Genomic DNA, 20,764 nt, shown 5'->3' with positions numbered 1-20,764 from the left:
AGCTCTGTGCCCCACCCCTCAGCATGCACATGGTTGGTGGGTACATTTCCCAAGGAGAGGGTCTAATTGTGTCATTTGATCCCCATTCATTTTAGTTAGGAATGCACTAAACTTCCAGCCATTACAACCACCCTCACTGCCAGAGACAACACAGTAGAAAGAAAAGTTCCAGAAGACTTCTCCTTACATCTTAGTGACCCAGATGACCTCACGGTCACCCCTAGATGCAAAGGAGGCTCAGAAATCCAATGTTTAGCCCCTGTAGCATCTACAGAGAAGAGGGAAGGGAGAAAGGATTTAGGTTGAAATATCTGCCTTGCCCTTGGATATGAAGTCCTCCTTTTGGTAGGTTTTCACACAAGGCTTCTCGGAGATGGTTGGTCTGCATATGGTTGTCTTAGGCTGAGTTCTAGATCCTGGTTCCATCATTTTTGGCCAGGGTGGCAGGACTGACTTCACCTAAATCATATAGCCCAAGCCAAAGCAACTTAATGCTTTGAAGACCCACCCCAGAAGGGGCACAGAGTATGGATAAATTTTCCAGAAAAGGTGTATGGAATGATTTCTTGAAGATCTTGGAAAGAATTATTGATAGATTTTAACTCCTTTATTCGGGTCCTCCTGTGCCTAGAGTTTTGCTATTTAAGAATCCAGATGAATGCTATAGTCATATATTTTTGTTATGCCTAAATTATTTTAGAAGTTCATTGTTTTTATTTCTTATGCATTTTATAAATTCCTACAGTGTGCCAGGGAGTGAGCAAGGTTTGGTGTTATAGTAGAAACCGATGTAGACAATATTGCCTTCTTCAAGGCATTTGGCATTTTCAATCTATTGTGGGAGTCACAATTATGAAATCATTCCACAGATAAATATGTAATCACAAGTTAATAATACGATAAAAGAGGAGAGATCTATGAGGATATACAGGAAGAGAACCTGACCTTATCTGGGGTGCAGAGAAAGCATCTCTAAGAGAGTGATTTTAAGCAGAGATATAAGAATTTAAAAAGGCAAAAGATGGGCAATGAGGAATGATCTCCAAGCACAGGCACAGGGAATAGCATGTACAAAGACCCTGAGGCAGGAGAAAGCATGACGTGCTTCCCAGATTGAAAGAAGAACCAATATTCTTTCTGGCTAGAACAGGATGAGAAGGAATAAATTGGTATGAGATGGGGCTTGAACTGGCAGTAATACAGAATCTCTAAAGGGACAAAGGCCTTGGGGCTGACCTTTCACTTTTCCATCCAACCAACTGAATCTTGAGTATTTGGATTGGAGGAGATGACCCAGTTTCCATCCATGACACATTGTCTCATGGGGGACCCTTTTCCTCTAACCATTCTTGTTCTGGTGAGATGAGGTGTTGAGGAAGCCCAGTTAAAAACACGTATCCTCTTTGTCCACTTTCTGAATCAACTGAGAAATAAGACAATGTAGTCAGCAGATAAAGAATCAAATTGCCATCCTTATGGATGAATACCATCCTTATTTCCGTTGAAGGCTGGGCAGGGAACGTGGCTTACTCTAAGGTACAAAGTGGGTTTGCGAACTCCTCTCTGACTAGAGGAGAGCCCATTAGAAGGAAAGTTTGCATTTGCAGAGAAGTGGCACCTGCCCAGGTCACTGTGTTCCACTTTTCCAGGTTGAGAAGGGAGGTGGGAGGGACCAAATTTGCCCCTAACTCCACCTTCCTCCCCCATGTCGTTTGATAGGTTAGCTTCACTCAGTTCAGAAATGTAAACCAAATGCTTCCATCCAGAGCTAGGCTACTGTCTCTACCTCTTTAGGGAGGCAAAGGGGTTGAACAAGAATCCAGCAGCATTTTGGGGAACTCTGCATGATTCCAACTTCCATGGGGAATAAGTATTCCTTTCTCATCCATCGTCAAGAGCTGTTAAGAGAAGGACATCATATAACCTGGTCCTTATGAATGAAGATGAATTCTGATAAATGATATTCTATCTTCTAGGTGGGTTATAATATTGAACACAAAGCCACAATCCCCAAAGCCTTTAACTTCTTTGCTGAACTAACTCCTTTTTTTTCTTTTTCATCCACATAAATGACATTCCCCAGTTGTTTCTTTTTCAAACCTTGCTTGAAGCAACAGATGCCAACAATATGTCTAAATCAAAAGTGTAAACTTCAGGGTCACAGAATGTTAGTGCTGGAAAGGATCCTATAGGTCATCAATCTAATCCCATTCCTTGTTTTATTAGAAAACATGAGACCCAGAGAGATTAAGTGTCTCACCCAGGGTCACATAGTCATCTGTGTCCCTCTCCTAATTACTTGGATTCTGTGACCAGGGGTATTTCCAACTATACACCATGTTGACACATCAGAGAAACTCACTATTTATAGAACACTTGTGATGCTTTTATAAAAATAAACATACAGGGGCGCCTGGGTGGCTCAGTTGGTTAAGCAGCTGACCCTTGATTTTGGCTCAGATCATGATCTCAGGGTCCTGGGATCGAGCCTTGAGTTAGGCTTCGTGCTCAGCGGAAAGTCTGCTTCAGGATTCTCTCTCCCTCTGCCTCTCCCCCACATGTGTGCTCCCGCTGAAATAAATAAATCTTTAAAAAAATAAGAAATAAACATACAGGTGTTTGCCAAATAAATCACCCTTGTTAGTGGTAATTTTTATTTTGTGTATTAGTTTTTCTTGGAGTAGAATAAACCTTGAACTTGTTTTGCATTCAGTCAGTGGTTTGACTTTTCTGGTTCTAAATAAATGTCTCCTTTTTAATGTTCTCTTTTCCTAATTAACAACGTGCCAAGTAGAAAGAGATAAGTTATGCACTTTAATTACAATAACCCCAGGCTACTGAGAGAATTCTTATCACCATCTCCGACCGTGCATTCCATGTTCACTTAGAAATGGCATTGGTAAAAACGTCATGTAAGCCGTGGATTTGAACTCTGAGGTGGTGGGGCCATCCGTGAACAAGAGCAGAGAATTTTATCCCATGTTTTTTCCAGTCATGTTGTGCTCCTTTCCTTCCTATTAAAAATGGGAAGTGACTATCAGCCCAGGTTATGATGAGGGATAGGGAATTTGAGATGGCATAAAGGGTAGTGGAAAGCAGCATTGGGAGCCCAGAATTCTGGATCAGCTCTGCCACTAATCAGCTCTCTCTTTGGACAAGTCACAGGGACTTTCTGAGCCTCAGTTTACCCATCTGTAAAATGGACTTGTGCTAGCTGATCTCTAAGGTCTTTCTGTAGAGGTCAAAATTTCTTTGACTCTGAGTCCTTATAATTCCATATTCCTTTTCCCACTCTTATCTCATATCCTTGGTTTCCCCAAAACAAAGAGTAACCTCTAGCTTCAAGGAGATATGCAATATCATGTCAAAACAGAGCAGTTTTTATAAATACTAAAGGACCTTATCCAGTGAATAATACATGCTTTATTCTACTCGTTAGAAAGAAGAGAGAATCTGGCATCATTTCCATTATCATCACGGTACCATTTCATAGCTATGGCAACACATCCATGGTTCCTTTTCTCTAAGGAGTTTCCTTCAAGACAGACATCCTAGGTGGGCTAAGGGGCAGGAGGAGACCTCAGCTACCTACACCCAACCTCAGTGTCTTCATTTTCTTATGGCTGAAATATCTTAGATACTTGGCACCAGAAAGTGCATGGTAAGGTGTTACAAGATATTGAACTAGGGATCATATGATCCAGTTTTGGTCCTAGATCGTCTAATGAGATGCATGACCTTGATCTCAAGTCACTTGTCTTCTGTGACCTCAGTTTGCACATTTATGAAATGGGAAGTTTGGACTGGATGGTGTCTAAGGTCTCCTTCAGCTTTAAAGTATGTGAAGTGTTACTTACATGGACTTAAATAGATAATGGAAAGGTCTATCAAGAAGCCTAAAATTATGGTTCCTGCCTTCAAGGGGTTCACAACTGAGTTGGGAAAAACAAGGGCAGCATTCTAGGGCCGGGAGTTCAGAGGCAGAAATAAAATTTTTAACATCTGTTGATATTTTCAAGCTATGGGAGTTTATTCTAAGCTCAGAGTTAGGGGCACATATCCGTGTGTGTGTGTGTGTGTGTGTGTGTAATCACCATCTTTTCTCTAGAAGTGTCTGATGTTCTCTTTTTAAAATATCACTTGATTTGGGCCTTGTGATGATAAACATTCCGCTCTGTCTCCATAAGGTGCATGCATTTGGAAGTCTAGGTAAGCTATGTGTAGGCTATAGGAGAGAAAGAAAAGATGACAGTGTGGAAAAAAGTCATAACCAGTCTTGGGATAAGAAAACACAAGATGTATTAAGGAGACAACTGCTCGGCCAGTTTGGCCATCAGGACTTTGGAAGAGGGAAAAAAATGCTGACAACACAATTTGGAGTCAGACTGTAAGTAGTATGGTGTCGTCAAAAGAGAAACCAAAGATTCTAATTCTAGCTTTGCTATTTTACCATCTGCGTGCCTTTGAGGAAGTTATTTAATCTTTTTGAGCTTCTATTTCACATGGTAAAATGGAGATAATAATACCAACGATACAGAACTTTTTTTTTTTTAAAGATTTTATTTATTTATTCGACACAGAGATTACAAGTAGGCAGAGAGAGAGAGGGAAGCAGGCTCCCTGCTGAGCAGAGAGCCCGATGCGGGGCTCGATCCAAGGACCCGGAGATCATGACCTGAGCCGAAAGCAGAGGCTTAACCCACTGAGCCACCTGGGCGCCCTGATACCGAACTTTTTGAGGATTAATAGAAACGATGTATGAAAAGTTCCTGGCACAGTAAAACTGGTCATAAGTGTTAATTTTCCAAATCCCAGGCTCTTTCCACCTCCACAGTGGCTTCTTCTCTGACAGGCAGCTGGGAAAGGAGCGACCAGACAGACCTGGCTTGAGTGAGGCTTGGCCAGTTACAAGGTCTTTGATCTTAGTCAAGCCATTTAACCTTTCTGAGCTTCAATTTACTCATCTACAAAGTGAAATTAACCGCTAGTACTTTGCAGGATTATTGTAAAGTTTAGAAATGGGTTACATTATGCACTCAACCATACCCATTTATCGTGGAGAGACGGTAGGTTTCAATAAATGATGGTGATGAGGGAAAGAAGGAGTAAAAAGATGGGTTACCATTGAGATCCTTGAACTTGCAACCAAGAGCCTAGGATTTATCTTGTAGTTTGTGGTGGTCTTTGAAAGTTTTTGTTTTTCAGATAGGGTATCGTAAAATGAAATGGAGAGAATCTTGACTTTGATGTACATGGTACAAGAATGGCGAGACTGTGCACAGGGCAGGGAGAACACCTTGGGGGTAGAGAGAGACCAGTTCCCTGGAGACAAAACCCAGCTGTCTTCATGTATGTGCTATATAGTTCTTTTATTGCCAAATGGATTCTTTCCTCCTTAATCTGACCATTGTGAATCTATGAGAGAGACAGACGTAGAAACGGAGAGTGAGAAAAGGACCCACAGAAAGAGAGAGAGTTGAGGAGAGAGGTAGAAAGATGCATAGCTACAGAGAGACAGGAGAGAGGAAAGCTGTGTTCACGGGCTTCCTGGCTTTTTATGTGAAGACATCTGGCACATGGCTGTGCCGGCTGGACACAGGTGGCTTAGGAGAATTGCATCCAGGTATAAACCTAGAATCAACAGGCTTGAATTTTCAGCTGCCATGGGAGCTATTTTAAATAAAACTACGGGGAATTGAAGTGAAGGTGGTGAGAACACCACCTCCCTTGTTATCCCACCTTCACCAAAATGTGCTTGAACACCTGAGAATGGCTCCTTCCCTGCTGTCTCTATGTTACCTGCCCACTGCCATCTGGCTCTTCTTGGTCCAGAGATTTCTGGTCAACCCTGTGCCCACAGAGAAGGCTTCCCACACCCTCTTTCTGCATGTCCTTCAACTCTGTTTTCATCTGCATGCTTTTTTTACCCCCCTAAAGGAAGGTGAGTTTGCTTTTATAAGAAAGGTGTTCAGCTCAGCTTATTCTGAAAGCAGAATGTCTTTAAGTTCAGTTTCTCTTTTTCATGTCTCCCTCCTATCCTTTCCTCTCCTTTTTCTAGCCAGTCATCCAAACACTGAAGGTCTAATGGGCACTAACAACCTACAAGTTAGTTATGTTGCCAGAGTTGTTTCTGCTCTAAGGGCTGGTGCCCAGGGTGTAGGCAGTTGGTACCAAGGCCCCAACCAACTGTGAGGAAATGGGGGTGCTATGGAGCAGCACTGGGAAGACTGTCATACCCTGGGGGGTACCACCAGTGTGTGCCTAAGGCAGGACTGCTGTGACCATCCCCCAAAGGATAATGTCATCTATTGTCTCCTAAGAGTTTTTCTCAGCCCACCTTTCAGTTCTCAAAGATCCCATTGTCCTGCTAGGATGGATAGAAATGGTGGCACCCAAGATACCCTGTAGGGCCCGCTTTTGCTGGGTGTAGGGGTGTTTTCTCTAGTGCAATGTCTCTTTCTTGTTTTAAAGAAATTGTAATGAAATATTTCATACATCAAGGGTTCATGTAAAGATAATATGAACACTCATAGGTACCCAGCACCTGTGTTAAGAAAAAGACTGTTAACAGAGCACTCAGAGGCTTCTCTGTCCTGCAGCTCATTCACAACCCTCTTCTCACTTCCCCCAGGTATTTATGGTCTTACTTTCCTTATGAGTTTAAAACATATAAAAATATGGAGAACAATATATATGTTTAAAACTATATATATTTACATAGAAATACATATATTTAGTTCTCTATAATTCTATATATATACATATATCTGTATCTCTGTATATTCCTAAATAATATATCAAATTTGCTTGCTGTTGAATTTTATATAAATGACATCAAACTGGGTATGTTCTTTTGCTAATTGCATTTTTTGCATGGAATAATGTGAGATTAAGCCATGTCGATGCATTTAAATACTCATTCCTTCATTTCTTCTGCAATATAGTATGCCACTCCATAGATACAGTATAATTCACTTATCTATTCTCTGTTGACAGATACTTAGGGTTTTACTAGTTGTTATAAATAGCAAATTTGAAATGTTTTTTTACAATGATAAATTCTGATGCTATGAATGTGTTTTGGACATGTCCTGGTACACATGTGGGAGAATTTCTCCAGATTTTGTAAGTTGGGGTGAAATTGCTGCATCAAAAGGTGTGAACATTATCTCCTTATTTCCAAGAATTTTTACCGAGTGGTTATATACATCAGACATCAGGGTATAAAGAGTCCTCATGGAGCCCGTCCTTGGTAATTGTCTTTTATTGCCCAACATTCACATTTCTTGCCAATCTTGTCAGTATAAAATGGCAGATCTTTCTGGTATTAATTGGCATTTCCTTAGTCCTTATGAGATGAAATTTTTTTTTTTAATTTTTTGGTCATTGAGGCTTCCTCTCTTGTGTTGAATTCTTTGTGTGTTTCCAACACATCCCGATCCATTTGATGGAGCTCTCTGTATATGGCTCAGGCTAGAAAAGAAAGGGAAGGCGTATGCTGACAGCCTGTGCTCTTTGCTCCCCGAAGGCCCCGAAGAAGCGGGAAGTGGCCGCTATGGATCCCGTTATACGATCGACATGGGAGTCGATGAAGATGATGACGGATTCGAAGACTACCTAGATTTGGATGTCTCCTTTGAGGAGGTAACCAAATCTCTGCTCGTAAAACCTGGGTGTTCTTGTTCTCATGCTGAACAAGGCAATTTAACCAATGGACCATGAACATTTTACTTCAAACTTACTTAAATTGGCCCATTTGCTCTTAACACTTATTTATTTTCTCTATTAGGCTCCAGGTGCTCATAAATTCATAGTAACTAGGGACTGACCATGCAAATGTCCTATAGCCAGCCCCTGCCTGCTGACTTCACAATCTGGCAGAACCATATTTAGATTTCCCACCAAGTAGACATGTATAAAGTCACGTATTAGAAGGAAATGAACAATTCCTTGACAAAATAATACATCTTTGTGATATTATAATAATAAAAATCATGTAATATCAGCTTTAGCACTGGTCTTCTGAATAGCATAGGGAAAGGTACTTAAAATCCTTGAACCTCAAGTGCTTATCCGTAAATGGGTTCTACATTTAAGGGTTTTGAGAAATAACAAAACTGACAATATTTTCAAGTATTAGACATCAGCCATAAATAAGGCTGTCTAAACACTGTGCTCTGTGTCAAACCTAAACCCTTTCTCTTTTCTGGCTTTAGGTGAAACCACTTCCTGCTCTCAAAGGAGGAAATAGGAAATATTTGGTGGGGTCCAAGAAGGAACACAGGTCAAACCCAAAGACTGCTCCGAGGCTTGTCCCCCCTACTCTAGCATCTCTCCCGGTGACTACGGTGGCGCCCCAGCCCACTCCAGCGGAGAGGAAAGGGAAGAAGGGCATGGCTATAATGCCAAGGCTCTTTGACATGTCTTGTGATGAAACGATCTGCTCTGCTGACAGCTTTTGTGTCAATGACTACACCTGGGGGGGCTCACGGTGCCATTGCAACCTGGGCAAAGGTGGTGCGAGCTGCTCAGAAGGTAAGCCCTTGGTGGGAAGAAGAATGTGGTGGGAGGTTGGCTCCAGTGGGACCCAGAGGGCAGTTTTGTGTGCCACACATGGTTCCTTCTAGCCCTTTTTTTCCCGAGATAAGCACCTTGTCCATGTATTCATAATTAAGTTAGCTGTCCAGGAAAAACGTAAGGCCACTTCCATTGCTTCTAGTTGAATAGCGCCCTGTTTCTCTGTGTGCTACGCGTACACGTAGTATTTTTGGAGCAATTAACAAATAATCCTAACGACACCTTGGGGAGTTAGACTTTACTTGGATCACATCTCTACTGAAAAAGTGCTGCTGAAACATGGGCATGAAGTTAAGAAAGATGATAATTGAGCCAACTTACATCACACAAATATCCAGCTAGAAGACAGGTGTCAGTGGTCTTGAAATTATTGATTTCTTTTTAGGGTAGCAAGTTAACAATCTCTAGTTTCTCCCTAAGAATTTCAGAAGCTCAAAGTTCCCAAGAATCAGAATCATAGGTGTCAAAAGTAGAGAAGACAATAAGCTAGGTGTAATAGATTTGGGGGGTTTTCACTTAATGACCTCTAAGCAATGGCATATATTGATTTTTGCACTTGAACAAGTAAGGAAATCGTATAGTATGCTTTTATGTTGTCTTTTTCTCTTTTCAGATATTGTTATACAGTATCCTCAGTTCTTTGGCCACTCCTATGTAACTTTTGAGCCTCTCAAGAACTCCTATCAGGCGTTTCAAATTACTCTTGAATTTAGGGTAAGAAGGGTTAGTTGTTTGATGAATGCCTATTGGACGGACATCTTAGCTGGGCATTGGGCCATATGAAGTGGGGCAGGCTGGGAGTGCAAGAAGTGTGGAGGTATATAGCAAAAGTAAATACGACACAGAGTCTGTCCTTAAACATATTCACAGGGTAGCAAGAACGAAGGGCACATTCATACATTCAAGGATGCCAGTGAGCGGAGGGTGAATTCTGTGTGTTACTGAACTATGGAAGTGGCTGGCTGGCCAGTGAGAGCGTGTAGGTCCCAGCCCTGTGGCTCATCATTGTGACTCCTCACAGACCGGAGTCTCAGAGGCATAACGAATTCCCCAATCCAAAATCCCTTGTAAAGGGAGCTCACATGTCTGCCATCCTTGCTATGACTGTAATCGAACGAGTAGAAAAACTGCTCTATACACAGACCTCGCACGTAGTGATAGCCCGGGGAATGCTCTCTGACCTGAATTGACAACAAATCAGATCTCAGTGCAGGACTTCAGCTTAGAGTTATTCTTTTGGGCATCTTAGACAGCATAGCAAGGGTTGGTGATCTGGAAACAAGTCCCCTTTGAGGTCATGGTCACAGTGTTGAGTGTCCAAAAGATGATCCATCCCGGTCTAGGGCAGCCAACAAGGGTGAAAACAACCTAGTCTAGCAGCAGGGCAGATTTTATCAGCCTGTTCCCCTAAAAGAAGGAAAGAAGCAAATGCGCACCCTTCTCCAGAGGGAGGGAAGTAAAAAGGAGTTTAAAAACAAAAAAAGAACGTTCTTTGGTGAAAATAGAATTTGATGGACGTGCAAATAGCCTCTCTGCCTGCAGTCTCTGTGCACATGGTTTTCCTGAGGCTCTGCTGGTGGACCCACCAAGCAAGGGAAGAGGAGGACCAAGCCAGCTTTCCCTAAACTCGTTGCCATTCCTCATACCCTGTTTATATCACTGCCCTTTGTTCACTGGAAAGGAACAGAGACTTGGGACCTGGGAGTTCACCGGTGTCCATGTGCTTGCCCCTTTGTAAATAGGGCCACAGAGAGAACGCTCAGGTTCCATAGTCATGAGTGTTTCCAGGTGGTGCTCATTGTTCGTGTGGCTTTTGTTTGTACACTAGGCAGAGGCGGAGGACGGCTTACTGCTCTACTGTGGGGAGAATGAACACGGGAGGGGCGATTTCATGTCTCTGGCCATCATCCGACGCTCACTCCAATTCAGGTAACTCCCACCAAAACCCCCGCACTTGTTAATACCATCCTACATTATGTTTACATTTTTATAGTGTGAATAAAATATAAATGGGATGGGTCCCTGCAGATAAAGGAATGATGTATTTAAGGCGGGCCTGGAGAAATTTACTGAATAGTGGCATAGCAGGAACACGGGTCCACCTTGAAGCTTGAGTTCGGTCCATTCATTCAACAGGAAATTCTTCTGGAGCCCCTGCAGTATACCAGGCACTGTTGTAGGTCTGGTGACTGCAACAGTGAGCCCAAGCAATCCAGTCCCTTCGCTCCCTGAGCTCCAGTAGGTGTGACCAGAAGGAGGCTGGGATCTTCTTGTCTCTTGTGGCAAATAGGAATGATGGCCATGGAGAGCAGACAGGAACCTACAGCCTCCTGAGGGTTCCCAGAGGCTCAAAGCCCATCCTTGGCTCACCCCGCCCCCGCCACCCACCCCGGGGCCGTGGACTGTTTGGGGCTTCTCCTCAGCCCTGGTCATTTCTCTCCCAATGTACTTTGGAAGCCGCCCTTAATCTGTGCATGGTTTTCTGGGGCCAAGTTTTGTGGAGTTGCAAGGTTTGAACCACCCTCATGGGGGTGTACACAGCACCTATCTGAGAATGACCAAGGAGGATCAGCTTTGTCCTTGTCCCTAGTGCACTGGTTAAGGTCCTGCTGGCACCATTCCTCTGCCGCCCGACCTTCAGCAAGTGACTTAACCTCTCTGAGCCCGCGTTTCCTCCCAGGACTCTTGTGAGGACGAAATGAATGAATACACAAAAGTGCTCGGAGTGGTGCCTGGCTCGTAGCAAGCACTCCAGAAGCATCGGCTGTTATTTTCTTTTGATTATTTCAGCCCCCAAATTAGGTTAAGGTGGAGAAGACGGTGGAACATCCCACTTGGGGAAGACAGCGGTCCGCCATTGCTTTGACTCGTGGGGGTCCGAGGCTGGGCCAGGGTCCAGGCAGCGGTTCTCACGCTCACACACACACTAACGCTCGGACGATGCATAGCACTGGCAGGAGTTTATGGCAGCCGCCCTCCAGCTCTGCATCTCCTGATTCTGCTACACCCTCTAGATAAGCCTACTCGGCCACGCATCTCCACCCCATTCCTCTGCACCAAGGATCATCAAGGAGACGCAGGGAATCCATGAGAAGTAGCTGCGGTTAATGCAAGTCCTGAGAAGGATGATACTGGTCACATGTCCTTCCCCACTGGCCATCTCGGGACCCATGGGGAAGCGGCATGGCGGCCGTCTGGAAATTGATGGGAAAGGGTCAGAATTCTAGATGTCAGGCATAGTGATTAGGGGGTGCCCTACGCCATAGGGAAGTTGGAGAAAGAAAACAAAAACAAGAATAAAGCAATCGTCTGAGAATGTTCCCCTCCGCCCACACCCCCCAGCAAAGCTGGGGCCTCCTGTGGAAACTGCGCTGCCTTTGGGCACAGCTGAACACAGATGGCGGCGCTGGTCGGCTTGCCAAGATGAGTGTGAAGACTTGTGTTTTTACATTTTATTAATATCACTGTGCCCATCATCTGGGAGTTGGGGAAGTCCCCAGAGAAATACCTGTGAGCGGAATGACTCAAGTTCTAGTTCGCCGTACCTTGGATCCACTTGAAGCATCTGGCAGTCCCTGGAGGCAGGAGGGAGGTCTTCGTTGCCCATCCTTTTCGAAGCTTCAGAGAAAATCAGGTTGGAGAAGGCCCCACATTTGAAGGGTCTGTGGACAGATTAAAGATGGCTGGACTGAGACTGGCCCAGAGAGCAGGCAAAGTGTAGCTCTTCCGTGTAGAGATTGAAGCAGTTCTTGATATTCATAAATATATCCGAACAGGTTGACTCTCAAAGAAGCCGTCGCCCCGCAAATGCTGTCCGGGGGGGTCAGAACACCTGATGAGCTGGTTGAGCAGAGGGCCTTTTTCTTCTTTTCCTCCCCACAGGTTTAACTGTGGAACTGGGGTTGCCGTCATTATAAGTGAAAGCAAAATCAAAGTAGGGGCCTGGCACACGGTCACGCTCTACAGAGATGGGCTGAAAGGGCTGCTGCAGGTGAACAACGGCACCCCGGTGTCAGGCCAGTCCCAGGTGAGTGTGAGCGCCCTCCATTAGCAGCCCTGCCACCTCCCCCCCCACCCCCCGCTGAGAGCTGAGGCAGACGGGGCAGGACACAGGCTCAGGGCACTCATCCATCCCACATCTACTGAGGAGAAGAGTTGAATTTGCAAGCATCATCACTGTGGGGGCACAGAAACACACAGTTGGCCTTGTGCTCAGGGCCGTGTCCTCTTTCCACAAGGACATCAAAGCCAGGGGAGAAGAAGGCCCATATTGGAAGAATAGAAGCCATTATTAGTGCCAAACACAAAGCTTGCTTTTAAGGCAAGGGTGTTGCCATGTGGCTTTAGAAAACAGTCCTGAAAAGTTCCCTTGGTTGAATCTGCAGGAATGATCCTTTCATCTACCATGTGGGGAAGGGGGGGGATGATTATAGGAAGTGGTCAAACAATTTAACTCTTGGGCTACGCAATAAATCACCTAGGTATTCACATATTGGTCATGCTCTGGGCAATTTTAGAGCCCTGTTTAGAATAAACAGTTTGGATTAGCAAGCTGCCAAGGAACCGAGTCTGTAATTATAATCAGGCAGGTGTCTGTATTCTCTGAGGAAAAATGTAGCAAGAAAGCCTTTGTGTATATGTGTGTGGTTTCCTCCCTGCCTGGACTTTTTCCTATTTTTTACTGGCAAGACATGTTATATAAAGGGCCATGCCTTGCTGATTCCTATTAATATGGACCCCCATGGTTCCAAAGGAACAAGAATCCAAATTGAGTGACTATGAATCCAGGAAGGTCGCTTGTGCATATATGCATGTTATTTCTAAGGGAAAAAAGACAGGATAAATGAACTACAGAATCATATACATGCTAGGACAACAGCCCTAATATGATTACAATTAAGTCTGATAGGAATAAAGAAGCTTTGAACTTGGATCCTAAATACTAATCGTGAAAATAGGATGGAGAAGCTGTAGTAGAAGCAATGCATGTGAGAATGTCTTACAGTTTAAAGCAAGGAAATTCAATAAAGGTTAATAAACAGAGCCATGTAGTAACAACAAGCTCAAGAAATGATCAGTCACATTAATAGAGACATAGCATCCAGAAAAATAGAGGTGATAGTCCTATTATATTCTTGGAGCTATGTATATAGCCTCCGGTGCTCTAATGGTAACTCAGATCCTCTAAGAGACTTGCATTCAGATCTGTGATTGCACTCTAGGGGGACCACAGTCGAATTGGAGCATGTTTAAACAACAGTCATTGAAACAGGAAACTGACCTAAAATCCCTAGAATGGTCAACGGAAGGAGCATTGTTTACTTTGGAGAGAAGATGATGAAGGTGTGGATGGTGCCTTTTCATCATAGAGGGAGAGTTTGGGGGAAGAAGGACTTATTCTGTGGACCTCCAAGGTGAAGTGGGATGGGGAGATCCTAAGGAAGTGATTTTAACTCCAATTAATCATACAAAGGTATACAGAAGTGCAACAGATGATCTCAGAGACTGTTCCCTGTCCTTGGGGGTGTGCAGAAAATACGTTACCAAAACCTTTTGGTAGGGACACACAAGGGCTCCAGGAGTCAATGGGAGATTGGACTGCATGAGTTTCCATATCTTTTCCAATCCTGTGGGTCTATAATTTTAATGAATATAAGAATTCATTGCAAGAAGCATGTAATTTTATGGCTACTCAGGGCAATGTTTGCCTCTACTACCAGGATTTGCTGGCAAGTTGAATAAGCAGGACAATAGCTGTGGAATGTTTGGTAAACTGTCTTGGGAGATAGTGACTCTGTCTTTTTTTTTTTTTTTTTTTTTAATTACTTATTTGTCAGAGTGAAAGGGAGAGAGAAACAGAGAACAGGCACAAGCAGGGGGAGCTGCAGGCAGAGGGAGAAGCAGATTCTCCACGTAGCAAGGAGCCTGATGCGTGACTTGATCCCAGGACTCTGGGATCATGACCTGAGCTGAAGGCAGCTGCTTAACTCACTGAGCCACCCAGGTGCCCCATGATTCTGTCTTAAATCAAGGTTTACAAAGTTCTTCAGGGTCTGGCTTCAGCCTGATTCTGTAGGGGAGCTCTGTAGTATATGTTACACCTCAGAGTGACCCTAACCCAAAGCAAGGGAATTGGACTTTCACACTTTGGCACCCATCAAAAACTGTTAAGTGTTGTGCTGGGCATAGGCAAACTCCAGGGCACTTCCAATTCTCTGATAGCAGGCAAAGCAGGCTCCAGAATCCAAAGCAACCCTCATTAGAGGAAGGTAAAGGCCAACTTTTATCAGACTATTGTCTAGGGTGTTGTGAGGGAGGCTCAGAGGAACCACTCACCCCACAATGCATGGAATGTTCCAGAAAAGGAAAAAGAAAAAGATTGAGTTGTCAGGCCCCTGCTGTGATCCTGGAGCAAGGAGCAGAGTGAAAATGGGATCCAGAGTGAATTCTGAGGATCTTAATGAAATAAACCCATAGGGCACTCAATTCATCTAACCAAAGCAGTGTGCCCAGTGGCTGGCGAACAATACTTAAAATTCTCTCTAAGTACTTTAAAGCTGCCTAGCTCATATTCAGTATACTGGTTACAAATCATTCTTATCTATTCATTAGAAAAGATAAAGTAATGATTTAGATGTTCTATTTGTCGGCAGCAGAAGTCTAAAAGATAAAGATTTTCTTTATTTTAGTGGCTTACATTCTGGGCTTTTTATAAATTCTGGCAACATGATTTTCCCAGCCCCCTTTAATCCAAATGAATAAGATATTTCTTTAATATATAAAAACAACAACAACAAAAACAAATGACAAAGGGTACCTTAATTTTGTCCTACCTAATGTTCAGGTCAGTATTTTATAACCTCAAAACCTGCAATCCAGATTGTGGTTTTCTCTAAGATTAGAAATGTCCCTACCTAACTATAGATATACACATACACAAAGGTTGTATCTGTGAGCAAATTTCAAAATATTTTGCAACACAATCTGTGTGGCAATCCTGCCCTCTCCCCCGCCACACACAACTTTTCTTGCAGGACATAGTATACGGGAGACTAGGAGAGTAAAAGGTAAGTGTTAGCCCACATATACACAAAATTAGCATTATCACCTCTTGAGACACGCAAGAACCCTATGGTTCATCCAAGGTACACAGTAAGTTGGTGTCGGGACTGGAAAGAGAAAGTTTTTTTTGGATGTCCAGCATGGTGCCCTGCCTGTTGGGTTACTCTTGGCTCTGACCCACCTTCCCTTCCCTTCCCTTCCCTTCCAGGCATTCCAAAATCCCTTCTCAAAACACAGCCCTCGGAGGAGCTCACTAGGTCTCCTATAGTAACCATGGGTTTAATTTTCCAGGCAATGTTGTAAACATAAACACAGATGGAAGAAAGCAGTGGGGCTGTAAACTACATCTTAACCATGCCCCTCATTAAAATCTGTTGTGTTTTGGCTTTCCATGTTGGTCAGTGAGTTACAGTGTTCATCTTTCTTAAAGGGCCAGTACAGTAAAATTACCTTCCGGACACCCCTCTATCTTGGTGGGGCTCCCAGCGCGTACTGGTTGGTCAGAGCAACAGGAACAAACAGAGGCTTTCAAGGCTGTGTACAATTGCTCACTGTTAATGGGAGGAGAATCGACATGAGGCCCTGGCCCCTAGGGAAGGCACTCAGTGGAGCTGACGTGGGTAAGTGGTGGCCCAGTGGGCCTGGGTGCTCTTCTGGGATTGCCCTTCTGGTGTGGGCCAGGGATGTGAGCAGTTTCACGGACGGCAACCGTAGGCACCTGGTTAGCGCAGAGGTGGGCCCAAGGGGTGAGGTTGGTGCTTTGCAGACATGATGACCTGAGCCTGACCAGCAAGATGTGGTGAACAATATGGCACACCCAACCCCTGGTTGTGTGCTGCTGCCCTTGGCCTTCTCCATGAAGTCTGGCATGGTCTTAAAAACATCAAGCAGTTCAGCCCTTTGACCCTCCCTCCTCAGTCCAGTGGAAAAGCCAACACAATCATGCAAGAAGAACTTTCATAAGCCCTCTGCTTCCAGAGAAATAACCAAATTCTAATTCTTGACCACTGTGTCCAGCACTTTCTTATCTGCCTTAACTCCTCACACTAGCTCTACGAGGTAGCGATTGTTACTATTATGCCTGTTTTATGATTTATATTTTTACTTTATTTTTAAAGATTTTATTTATTTATTTGAAAAAGAGAGAGACAGAGATAGTGACAGAAAGCACAAGCAGGGAAGAGAGGGAGAAGCAGGCTCCCCACTGAGCAGGGCGCCTGATGTGGGACTCCATCCCATGACCCTGGGATCATGACCTAAGCCGAAGGCAGATGCTCAACCAATTGAGCCACCCAGGCACCCCTGTTGTGCCTATTTTATACATGAGGAAACTGGGGCTGAAAGTCAAATAAAATTTATCCAAAAGAGCAGGCAGTGGTAGGACTGACTTTTTTTTCTATTTTCTTTTTTTTATTAAGACTATTTTTTCAGCAGTTTAAGGTTCACACAAAAAAGTGAGGGGCAGGTACAGAGATTTCCCTTATACCACCCACCCCCACCTGCATGGCCTCCCCCATGACCACCAGGCCCCTGGTTACACGTGGTAAGCACACACTGACACATCAGTATCCCCCGAAGTCTGTAGTTCATATTGTGGTTCACTCGTGGCATCATGTGTTCTGCAGTTTTGGACAAATGTATAACGTAAATCTACCATTCTGGTGTCATACAGAGCATTTTTGCTGTTCTAAAAGCCCTCTGTGCTCTGCTCATTTATCTCTCCTCTTTCCCCACCCTCAACCTCTGGCAACCACTGATTTTTTTTTTTTTTTTTTACATTCTCTATGATTTTGCCTTTTCCAGAATGTCACATAGTTGGAGTCATATTGTAACTAGCTTTCTCAGATTGGTGTCTTTTGGTTAGTGATAAGCATCCAAGTTTCAGTCATGCCTTTTCTTTTCTTTTTCTTTTTCTTTTTTTTTTTTTTTAAGATTTTATGTATTTATTTGACAGACAGAGATCACAAGCAGGCAGAGAGGCAGGCAGAGGCGAGGGGGTGGGGGAAAGCAGGCTCCCCACTGAGCAGAGAGCCCGATGTGGGGCTCGATCCCAGGACCCTGGGATCATGACCTGAGCCGAAGGCAGAGGCTTTAACCCACTGAGCCACCCAGGCGCCAGTCATTCATGCCTTTTCCTGGCTTGATGGCTCATTTCTTTTTGGTGCTGGGTGATATTTCATTGTCTGTATGTACTACGGGCATGTCTGTCCTGCTCACTGAAGGGCATCTTGGTTGCCTCCGTGTTTTGGCAATTATGAATAAAACTGCTCTAAACATCAGTGTGAAGGTTTCTTGGGTGGACATAAATTTTCAACTTTTTGAGGTAAATACCAAAAAGGAGTGTGATTGTTGGATCACGTAGTAAGAATATGTTTAGTTTTGTGAGAAGCTACCAGACTGTCTTCCAGAGTAGCTGTCCCATTTTGCGTTCCCACCTGGAATGTTTGAGAGTTCCTGTGGCTCCACAGTTTTGTTAGCGTTTGGTGTTGTCAGAGTTCCAGATTGCAACAGATGTGTGGTGGTATCTTGTTGTGATTTGCATTTCCTTGATGACCTATCACATGGGGTATCTTTTCATATGTTTATTTATCACCTGTATATCTTCTTTGGTGAGGTGTCTGTTAAGGTCTTTAGCCCATTTTTTTAAAAAATCACATTTTTTTTTATGGTTGAACTTTAAGACTTTTTTTTTTTTAATGAATTTTGGACTACAGTTCTTTTTTAGATATGTCTTTTGCAAATATTTTTCTCCCAGCCTGTGGCTTATCTTCTCATTCTCTTGTCACTGCCTTTCATAGATTAGAAATATTTAATTTCAGTGAAGTTGAGCTTATCAGTTACTTCTTTCAAGGGTTGTAACTTTGGTGTTGTCTCTAAAAAGTCATTGCCTTACCCGAGGTCATCTAGGTTTTTGTCAACACTACCTTCTAGAAGTTTCACAGTCTTGTGTTTTACATTTAGGTCTGTGATCTCTTTGAGTTAATTTTTGTGAAGGGTGTAAGGTCTCTGTCTAGATTATTACCTTTTTTTTTTTTTTTTGCATGCGATGTCCAATTGTTTCAGCATGATTTTTTGAAAAGACTAGGATTGTTTTTAAAGGAATAAGGATGTTTATTCCATTGCTGAGAGCAGATAGGTAATTCTAAATTTGGTTAACTCAGTGACTGTTTTAGTCTGCTAGGCCTGCCGTAACAAAATACCACAGACCAGGTAGCTTTAATAACATTGTTTTCTCACAGTTCTGGAAGCTGGAACTTCATGACGAAGGCACTGGCATGTTTGGTTTCTTCTGAGGCCTCCCTCCTCGGTTTGCATTTGACAATCCTTCCTTCACCTTGTCCTCCTGTGGCCTTGGTCGGTGCCTATATCCCTAGTGTCTCTCCTTCTTCTTATAGGACGCTGCTCAGATTGGATCACTAAGACTTCAGATCACCTTAATTACCTTCTCAAAGGCCCTGTCTCCAAATATAGTCACACTGGGAATTAGGGCTTCAACCTATGAATTTTTTTGGTAACTTCCTTGTAAGATTACTTTGTCCAGATGAGTTGTGGTGCATATAAGTACTAAGAACAAAGCCTTGAACATAGTAAATGTGTTGTAAATATTTCTTGCTATTAATATTATTATTAATATCCTGACTCCACCCATTAAGCAGGCTGTAAGTTATTTTTTCTCTCTTCATTGAACTAACAGGGAAACCGCCCTGAAGGATCTGTAGCCTCCAGGCCGCATGGTCATCTGATGGGTAGTTTTGACATTGCGAAGTTGAGCAAGGACCAATTTCTGGCGGTGCTTTAAATTCTCACACAGTATGAAACCAACCTCTCCATTGAGCTGATGGCACCAGGCGGGCCCACCTTGCTGGCTCTGGGCTCCCCGGGAGCTACTATTGGATTCTTTGATGACTGGGAGCCTTATGATGAACCTTAATAATGGCAGGCATCAGTCACATTGCCTTTTTTCATTTTCTTCCCATCTTTCACCCTGGCGTGCTGGGAAAGGGCTGCTTCCTCATACTCCATACTTGCTTTACTCGGAGTTAGTCCTTCAGAAATTCAAGTTCTTTTAAATTAAATGCAGTGCCACCATGGGGAAGACTGGGCTCATACCAACAGCAGTGAATTTCTGGAGGGGATACAGGCTTCCAGAAGAAAGTAATGACAGTAGCAGACCCATGGTTCCTCTGTCTGGTACTTCTAAGTTGGCACTGCTATATGCAACCCCAGCTTTTTCTCTGTCCCCCTCCCCCCTCACCTCAGCCTGCCTCTGTGCCTCAGAGTAGCAAATTTTGCATTCTCTGGCCTAGACTTTTCTTTTAGTATTTCTACCCAACTTCTCCAACCTAAACCAGCAGCACTCCTTTTTTCCAATCCTGTCTTGGATCTTCACACCCCGCTGGGTTAGCGTGACAAAGCCAGCTTCCCAAGTTATTTGAGACTCCAGAGGTCTGAGGTGTCCCGTGGGTCTCCCCATGGGCTTGTCAGTCTTTTAGTCATTCTTTCCCTCAAGATACTTGCTTAAGCATCTGCTTAATGTCAGTCATGACTCTGAGTGCTGGGGATAAAGTAATGAACAAGAACCGTAGGATCCGAGCTCAGCCCTCACGTAGCTGCCACAAGGAGAGGCCAGATTGATCAAACAACCACACAAGTAAATGTAAAATGACGTTTGGGTATAAGTGTAACAAAGGAGGAGTGATAACACAATAATAGTGTGTAATAAGGGAATTGTATGAGCAGGAGGTCCAGGAAAGCTTTCTGAGGATATAATGCAAAGTTGCTATCTGAAGCATTTTTCTTTTAAAGCAGATAAGAGAGGGAAGAACATTCCAGGCAGAGGAAATGAGTTGTCCCAGTGGGAGTACGAGGGGGAGGTGGGTACCGGGATGTAGTCTGTGTTTTGAAAAGATCCCTCTGGCTGTGGACAGCTTATTGGAAGCAGTATTCAGGACGCATGTTAAACTGGGTGGGAGGCGATGGCAACAGCCCAGATCAGAGATAATGGCGATTTGCTCCAGGCCGGTGGTGGTGGCAGAGGTGTAGACTAAGTTGACAGGTCTTCAGTAGGGGAGACAGACAGGCCTCAGTTCTGGACTGAGGGACGAGGGGAGGAGGTTGCTCCGTG

At 43.8% G+C, this 20,764-nt stretch overlaps 1 protein-coding gene across 1 annotated transcript in view; it reads left to right on the top strand.

Annotated features, from left to right (window-relative positions):
* The window catches only part of EGFLAM (EGF like, fibronectin type III and laminin G domains), a 373,971-nt gene that overhangs the window by 314,191 nt on the left and 39,016 nt on the right, over positions 1-20,764 (top strand). Inside the window, exons 13-18 of the mRNA XM_080803310.1 lie at positions 7,529-7,644; positions 8,217-8,535; positions 9,191-9,291; positions 10,406-10,506; positions 12,460-12,604; positions 16,070-16,259. Coding sequence (XP_080659436.1) covers positions 7,529-7,644; positions 8,217-8,535; positions 9,191-9,291; positions 10,406-10,506; positions 12,460-12,604; positions 16,070-16,259 — 972 coding nt within the window. The remainder of the gene's footprint in view (positions 1-7,528; positions 7,645-8,216; positions 8,536-9,190; positions 9,292-10,405; positions 10,507-12,459; positions 12,605-16,069; positions 16,260-20,764) is intronic.

This window comes from Martes martes (assembly GCF_963455335.1).
Source record: "Martes martes genome assembly, chromosome: 5".
NCBI lineage: Eukaryota > Metazoa > Chordata > Mammalia > Carnivora > Mustelidae > Martes > Martes martes.
The sequence above is the reverse complement of the archived record's forward strand: the minus strand, read 5'-3'. Positions and strand labels throughout refer to the sequence as shown.